Source organism: Chelonoidis abingdonii, chromosome 14 (assembly GCF_003597395.2).
Source record: "Chelonoidis abingdonii isolate Lonesome George chromosome 14, CheloAbing_2.0, whole genome shotgun sequence".
NCBI lineage: Eukaryota > Metazoa > Chordata > Testudines > Testudinidae > Chelonoidis > Chelonoidis abingdonii.
Window position 1 is genome coordinate 1,605,474 of NC_133782.1, and position 8,902 is coordinate 1,614,375.

At 40.8% G+C, this 8,902-nt stretch overlaps 2 protein-coding genes across 3 annotated transcripts in view; both read left to right on the forward strand.

The window, feature by feature from the left end:
• RPRD1B (regulation of nuclear pre-mRNA domain containing 1B) overlaps positions 1-3,099 on the forward strand; it is a 51,392-nt gene extending 48,293 nt beyond the window's left edge. For both annotated transcript variants that reach the window (XM_032762422.2, XM_032762421.2), the window contains one exon: positions 341-3,099. In XM_032762422.2, coding sequence (XP_032618313.1) covers positions 341-490 — 150 coding nt within the window. In that variant the 3' untranslated portion in view covers positions 491-3,099. The remainder of the gene's footprint in view (positions 1-340) is intronic.
• Positions 1-8,902, forward strand: part of CDK5RAP1 (CDK5RAP1 mitochondrial tRNA methylthiotransferase) — a 289,907-nt gene that overhangs the window by 105,913 nt on the left and 175,092 nt on the right. The window lies entirely within an intron of this gene.

Below are 8,902 nucleotides of genomic sequence, written 5' to 3' on the forward strand. Positions count from 1 at the left end.
ATGGCGGCACCACTCTAGGGGGCGACCTGCCGGCCCGCTGGAGTTGCTAGGGTAAAAGTCTTCCGACGAACGTGCACGCGCGGCGCGTACACCTACTGGAATGGATATGAGCAACACATCTCAAAGAACAACAGTTACAAAGGTGAGTAACCGTGTTATCTAGTGATTACCTCACCAACCTTGTCTTCCTAATATTCTAGGACTGACCATGGTTACTGAGAACAATAATTACAGTGTTCTTGAGTTCTCCAGGAAACCAGTCCTAGAGAACTCTCACAGTACGCACTGACCACCTGTAAAAGTCTGTTTCTAATCTTATTCCCTTGTCTCTTCCCCTCAGGAGTATAAACAGAAGCTTGCTCGGGTAACCCAGGTCCGCAAGGAGTTGAAATCTCACATCCAGAGCCTTCCAGATCTGTCGCTGCTGCCCAATGTAACAGGAGGCCTGGCACCTTTGCCATCCGCTGGTGATCTGTTTTCAACTGACTAGAACTAATGGTGCCCGCATTTACTACTTCCCCTTGGTACCAGCAGAAGTAAGAAAACTCTCATATTGACTGGAAATCCAGTCTTCCAATGATCTACCATAGGAATAAACATACAGACCCTACTTTCAACCTACCAGCTGCACATGCGTGCTCTCTGTGTACAGTGTCTCACATTGAGGGGAAGATGGAGAGTATGTATGTCCATGTTCTGAAGGGAGTGGGTATAGAGTCCATATATATTTTGAAAAAATACTTTTTTTTCTCACCTTTTCTCTACTCAGATTAGTTTCCGTTTGCTCTTAGCACTTGTTACTCCCACAGAAGTCGTAAGAATCATGTACATATACCTTGAAAGTTTTTTTCCAAAGAAATGTTGTGTTTTTCTCTCTGAAAGTGTCTGATTATTTCTGAATCTGTTTTGTCTGTGTTAGTTGGGTTTCTGATGTTCAAATCTATAAGCAGTAGAGTGGCTAGTGTTCTTTATGGGGGCGTATGCATGTGTGTACTGTACCATACTGGGATCCGGGGGACATGTCCACAGAACAACAGTACAGTTAACCTTTTGTTAAATCTATAGTTGCTGTTACTGTTGTAGGTATGACCTCAAGGTGGTTCCTATCTGGTATGGTGCATATGTATATACATTGAGACTTGCGCTAGGGGCAATAGAAATGAACAGCTTGTTGTTGTGAATTAGGGATAACTTCATAACTTACGCTCTGCTGAGCAATGCAGAACTGGTTACTAGACATGAGTAGAAGTGAATTTTATTCCGACTTCCTTGTATTATATTTATACCACATTTTCCCTCTGTATTGTATAAGTGTAAATGCTACAGACATTTAACTAGCCAAGAGGTTGGAGTGGTGGAATAAAGCTAGTGATATCTCAGATAGGTACTGTAACTTGCTTTGTGACCTTGAGAATGGCTATATTGAAAATTTTGTTCTATGAATTTTGTCTCCTTAGGTTAAATAAGTGAATTTTATTTGATGGACTGAAGTTAAATGTGGTATAAATATTTTATTTATACAATGTATCAACATATACAGACCTGTATGTATATGAATGCCATACATCAATATACATGCGCATGTATATACTGGGAAGATGTATGTAATTTCATATCACACACTGAGTTGATTTTTCCTAGTAAAAATCGAAAAACAAATTTAAATACTAATTCTAATTCTATGATAGTGCTAGCTAATGGTATAACTACCATGGATGTAGTTAGGTTTAAATTTTTGTGTTAGTTTTAGCAAGCAGGCCTACCTGCTCATTGCAAACCATTCCAATCTGGCAATTTTGTTTTAATGTAAACACTTCTTGCCAAGGGCACGTCTTCGCTAGCAATGCGGCAATGCTTTAACCTGGCTGTGTAGTCATGGCACCAGTGCTAGTGCACTGTCTGTCCAAGCGCTATAAAAAACCCACCTCCACAAGTGGAGTAACTCCCAGTGCTGGGGCACTGTCTACACTTCCACTCTAAAGCGCTGAAACTTGCAGCGCTCGGGGTTGTTCTTTCACGCCCCTGAGTGAGAGCGTTGCAGCACTGTAAAATGCCGGGGTAGACCAGGCCTAAGACTTCACAAGCTGCTGGAAACACTTGATTGGATAATATAGGTTCTGTGTTACAGAGGCTGAAACCAGTAAGGCAGAGTAATGTGCTTTGTTCGTGCCTCACTGTGGTGTTAAGCTGGTCTTTTCAAAGACATGAGAGGAAACCTATAGAAATATGAAGCTTGTTCTGTGTGCTCATTAACTTATTTTACAGGGAATATAATGGCTAATTCAGCATTCAGTGAAACCGAATAAACTAGCATTTCTGGTCATTTAGTTTGTGAAAAGTTCCTGCACTTCATTTTGGCCCTTTTATTCTTGCCTCCTTACTGCCTATCTATGGAATCTGTTTTTCCCCTTGTTGTAGAGGAGAATTCCTGGGGGCAGAACTACATTCTTCCATGAATTGATGTGATTGGAGAGCCCTTTAGCTAAATGTTTGGACCATAAAGTGTTCTACACTCTCTGCTTTTGCCAAAAAAACCAAAACAAAACAAAAAGAAAATCCCAAACTCTTAAACACAAACCAAAAGATGCATTTCTGTTGTGCCCCAGCTCAGTTTAGTTAACCCCAGGCTGTATTTTATTTAAACAGTAACTATTCTTGACCTGTAATTTGACTGCATAACCATTACAGGACAAAAATGAAGCAAAACTGTCAAATTATGTAGACAAATGAGTGTTGGCATCTCAAACTGCTATTTTGGGCGGATTTTCTGTGAGAAAGTTGTATGTTTGTTTTTTAAATTGAAATGCTTTGATTTTTCCAAAAAATGTGTGTGTTTTACTTTATTTTGCTTAATTTAAATGATCTTGTGGTTTTTATTGACGGGGGGCAAAGGATGCGTGGTGAACTGGGTGCAACTTCATCAAACAGTTTCCCCAAAGTGTCTCTTAAAAAAAAAAAAAAAAAAAAAAAAAAAAAAAGCTTAAATCTGTATATGAATTGATCTAGGAATTCATTTAGAAGTATAGGCTGCCATTTTGGCAGCAGTATATTCTGAAATGTCTCAGATATCTATTTTTGAATAAAGAGGGTGTTGTTGAATGGTACTGGGTTTATTTTATTCAGAGCTTGCATTTTGCACTGGCACACCCCAGGCTTTGCTTTGTTTAAAGCAGTGAGATCCATGTGCAGTGGCTACTAGAGAATTCCCACTTTGAGGAGTTCTGCAGCTGTGAAGTATCATTTGAACTTGGCAAATTGACAGTCGCCCTTTAACTGCTTGCAGGCTACACTTTTGTATGTTTGTCTTAAATCATCACCACGCCAAAGACCCTCTACTCCAGTGGACTAACTCTCTTGCTTAGAGGGGGCAGAAGGTTTGGGAGGCAAATTCAATCAACAAGTAATCCCAGCTGCACCGGGAAACGTGTAACTAACTAACTACACTGTAATTAGAATGCTATATCAAGAACTGTGGTTAAAAGAGTTTGTGATACTGGGTAGTTGAGGCACTTTAGCTTTAGAGAGGGTGGTATAAAAGAGAAAACATAGAAGTTGTGATATTAGTTCTTGCATAATGTTGACCAGAGTGTGTGAGAGATGCTTATGGCAAGGTTCTTCAGCCTAAACGACTCCTGAGTTTAAGGATGCCTTCAGATAAATTTAATTAGCAAGGGGTGCATCTACATTGCAGATAAGGCTTAGAGGTTGGAGAGTAGCCATAAATATTCTCCTGCCTCTCAGATTTTATACCAGCTTGAAGTCCTGTAGTCTGTGGCATATTTAAAGTTCAATGCTACTTCCTTTACCATGAAAGGCATTCAAGGTGTACATCCTTCCTGTGAATAAGAGGAGACCTGTTTCATTTTCCTGCTCACTTGAAAATTCTTCATCTTCTGGTGATCCTAGGAACTAGAAGGAAGATTTTTCAAAGACACAGATTGCAGGTAGGTGCCATCTGCCAGACACGCCTCTGGAGATTTTCATCTTACAGTTCTCCAGAAAAGACTTGGCCTTGTTCACAACTTCTTTCATACTGTTCTCTACTTCACACTGTGTACCCTTCACCAAAAACATAACCGTCAGATAATGCTAGTTAAAAGACTAATACCAATATTTCGCACCTTCTCTGAAACTGTAGAGGGGAAAAAGAAACTTGGGTGTTGACAGCTCAAGGATTTATGTAATTTTGTGAAGTGCTCAGATACCATGTGATCATGGTGTCAATAAAATTAAAACAACTTTTAGCTTCCACAGAGGAGTTAGAGGAAGTAGACTCTGGAGGCTTTGTTTTGTCCCTTGTGCTACATGAGAGCATTAGTGCGTTTAAAAAGTATTCTGATGCTAGGAGAAATGAATAACCTAAGTACTTTACCCAGTCTACTGTCCAGGAGTCAATATATGGTGTCATTGTGTCCTATGAGCAGGTCCTCCATATGTCTATTCTCTACTCCTTCATTGTAGCATGGTATATACAGTTCAGCTTGCATCTTGCAATCATCTGCTTCAGATGCTCCATTAAATCTGATTTTTCTGCGAGAGCCAGATACATTTATAAGTGCACTAGGCTGCTGCCACACAGGCCAGGTCTACACTACGCGCAAAAATCGATTTTAGATACGCAATTTCAGCTACGAGAATAGCGTAGCTGAAATCGAATATCTAAAATCGATTTACTCACCCGTCTTCACCGCGCGGGATCGATGTCCGCGGCTCGCCATGTTGATTCCGGAACTCCGTTGGTTTTGGTGGAGTTCCGGAATCGATATAAGCGCACTCAGGGATCGATATATCCCGTCTAGATCAGACGCGATATATCGATCCCCGAGCAATCGATTTTAATGCGCCGATACGGCGCGTAGTCTAGACGTGGCCCCAAGCTCTAAAATCTTGCTGCTATTTTGAGGATCACACCAATTCTGTTTTTTACAGTTGAATGACAGCCTAGCTATTTAGCATGTTAAAATGATCACCAACTACTGTCATCGCTATTCCTGCCAATAGCAAACCTTGGAAGTGCAGCATTGTAGAGTAGGAGCCTCCATCTGGTTTTGAAGTCAAGAATAAGACTTCAGATCTTAGGACCCAATCTCCTTTCAAGCTGGGGGGAAAAATACATGTTGTAACCTTTTTAAAAACATAGCCCCAGTATGCCAGACATGTCGAGTGATTTTTGAAAGGAGATAGTTAAGACTTTTGTGTAGTCCTAAAATCTTTCTTGTGTCTTTAATCCACCTTAAAAGCCTAAATATGTTTTATCAGTTTTGACAAATATGTGACCCCTGTTCTGTATGGGAGCTGAAATGTATTTCCCCAATTTGTGTGCCAGTATTGCTGCAGCTCCACGAGGAACTGTGTAGGCTATTATCGGGAGTACCTGTGTAAGTCTGTATCCACAAAAACAACAAGGAGTCTGGTGCCACCTTAAAGACTAACGGATTTATTTGGGCATAAGCTTTCATGGGCTAAAACCCACTTCTTTCGAGGACTCCTTGTTGTTTTTGTGTAGCCTATTGGCACGGCCATGGAAGGGTAAGCAGGGAGGTTTAATGAAAGTACAATTCTCTGAAAAATAACTTTGTAAAACTGTCATCTTCAATCTGTGTATTCAGTCACATTTGCTTATTTTAGTGACAAATATAAGTTACTAGTGTTTTCTCTGCTAGCCCTATAGCAGCATGGGTGGGGAGGTCTGGTCTGGGTAGTAACAGAACTGTTTACTAAATTCCAGGCCAATTTGTGTACCATTTAAACCCCACCAGATATTCCTAGCACTAGTGTAACTGACAGCTGGAGTTGCCTGAATACTATTCATCTAATTGATCCAATGTGTGTTGCGATATTTTTCAAATAGCGTTAACAACTTGTTTTCAGTATTTGTCTAGCTCGAAAGGCAGAATTTTTGTCTGCCTGATCTTTCTCCTTTTGATGGGAAACCCAAAAAAATACAAATAGACTTTCAGAAATGAGATGCTTGGAAAAACCTTTCTATTTCTTAAATAGAGCAAATTTGATGTGGAAATCATAGAGATGCTCTAAGCATGGAGCTCCACAGTGACATCTGTAGGCACATTTGTGGAGTAGAACTGCATATTTAAGTACCTCCAGAAATAGTGGTGGATCTAACTTTTTATCGTCAGTTTTCAGAGAACACATTTTCCCTTCTTGTATGACCAACTAGATATTAAATGAGGCAGACTTTGTCCTACAAGCTCCATAAGTATCTCCTTCAAAATAGTGCAATTGTTGGAGGATTTACAACTTTTTTGGAGAGGTGCCGTGGTCTCCAAGACTGCAGATTTCACTTAATCAGAGATTTGTCATTCAATTTCTTTTTTCTTTTCTTTAGAAGAGAGAAAGTCCTGCTCTAATGTTTAAAATCAAAGTTGGCTCCCTTGTGGATGACCTAAAGCAATTCCATAAAGGGAAGTGGCACCAGGCCCAGTGTTTGCTGTTTGGTCCAGCCTTCCTTGCAGTTTTCCCTGCCATACATGTCAATTGCTTCTACTAACCTTTACTATCAAACTCTCTACCTTTTAATGAAACCATGAAGGGCTTATATTTAGCCACATTTTCAGTGCTGGGTTTAACACCACAGCATTTAAGAAGCTAATTTAATAAGTACTATTAGAATACCATAAGCCTCTCCTTACAACAGGTTTGAGTTCTTTCAAGTGTAGTTATTATGTAAGTGCAAAATGTGAATAGTGATTTTCATAGGAAATTCTCTGAGGATTTCATAGAGGGGATAGTACTTTATTATCTGTAAAATACCATGTGCAATTATGGAATTAAATACTTTCATTTTACAGATGGGAAGCAGAGAGTCAGGCCAAGCTTTCCCAACAAGTGCAGGGCAGAGCTGGGAATATGACCTGGGTCTCATTGTTTGTGTTCCCTTTGTCTTAACAGCTGAGCCACACAACTCTATCAGATGCTTCTGTGAAGCAGCTGTTTCAATAGAACTATGGGACACCTGCTATTAATGGTGGTGGCGTATGATGATTATCCAGATCTCTGGAATAAAGTTAAAGATGGTTTGAGGCATTTGGGTTTTGTCCATGGATTTTTGGGGTACAATGTGCATTGATGTGGAACCTTATACTGTATTCTCCTTGCATCTCACTCCTGTGTCTAGTAGCTAAGTTCAGCTGCAGAGGGGCTTGCTTCAATGGAATTGGCATAAGCAGCGATTTGATGCATCCCTGTTGCCAGTGGCGCTGGAGGGGTGTCTACCGCAGAAGAATCAATGGCTTCATATGGGTCTTCTGTTTCCTTTTGATTATCTACACTAGTAGCAGCAGTTGTTAAAAAAACAAACTCCTGGTTGGCTTCCATCTGTTTGCATTGTTGTGGCTACTCAGGATTTTTATGAAGGTCCCTGGCATTAAGGAGCTGCAAACAACGCTGGCCAACTGTGCCACCTGCAATTAAGTGTATTTCTCTTTCATTTTGGAGAAAGCAGAGAGCCAAAGTCAAATCATCATCTTTGAGATCCCCACCTCAAAATGTCCTGAGCTATGATGCTGAGACAATTTGGACAATGAGACGGCTGATGAGCTGAGACCACCTTACTGTTTCCTTGTGCTTCCCCATCTGTCTGTATCCATCTGTTCTCTTGTGTTCTACTTCGACTGTTAGGAGTTGAGGGCAGGGACCATCTTTTTGTTTTGTTAGCACAGCACGTACCACAATGGTCCATGAACATGGCTCCTAGGTGCTGCTTCAGTACAGTAACAAGCATTGTAAGGAACGAATGCTTTGGTTGGGGCTTACAAAGTCTAACTTCAAAGCAGTGAAAATATCAGTTCACCAGTGCTAAAATAGATGAGGGAATATCTCTTATTGGGCCAACTTCTGTTAGTGAAAGAGACCAGTTAGAGCTCCAACAAGCACTAAGAGCTATGGCCTCACCCACTTTGTCTTTAATATCCTGGGACTAACATGGCCACAACAAACTACAAACAAGTGCTAAAATAGTAACTTCCAGGGTACAAAGATTTTCCAAGGCCTGTGGGCACTTTGTCTCTGTATCCAAGTTTGTAGAAACTGCTGGGTGACTGCTACACCTTGTTCTGCTCGCTTGTCTTTCTCGTGGCCCCTTGAGTACGTCCTGTCCATTATCTCCATTCTCTTCTCTATACTGCACCATGGGCTGGTCTTGTTTGGTGCCCAGATACCATCACCATCACATCTCCCAGTTCTCTTTTGTAGACCGAACAGATAAGGTGAAAGGAAGAGAGAGGAGCAAACTCTGTGTGTTTGTACATTCTTAAAACACCAAGAAAAAGACTAGCATTAAAACATACCTACATGATTTGGGCATGTGCTGTTTCTAGTCTGTATTTGCATGCATAAAATGTTTACTCGGGGGTAAATAGCTAACTCATGCACACACATACCCACTGCACAAGTAAATGCCAGATTTGGGGGCACACATTTTGTGGGTACAACTACACCATCAGCCTTTAAAAATCTAGTTGTAAGTACATATCTTTTCCCAGCATTCTCCCCTACTCCAGGGATTTAATGGGTATCTAGAAACTTGAGTGTTTTATGGTCAATTCCATTATACTGGTTTCAACTCAGTGCTGGCAGCAGAAAGAAGAGCCCATGTGGAAATTACTTGGAAACAGACCTTTTTCGTTGGTAGGGATCTAGCAGACAGATGCGTGATACGATTTGAAAATGAGAAATGGCAGTGAGCAAGGCACCTGCTTTCATGGGTCTAGTGGATTTTTATTTATATATAAAAAAAAAAAATTCCCCTCTCACCCCTATGGGTGGTATATGTCTTCCTCAACCTCAGGTCCTCTACCAGAGGCCTGGGAGTTTGAGGGTTCTGCGCAGTATCTTAGCTGTTCCTAGCACTGCACTCTTCTGGACAGAGAGCTCTGATGTTGTT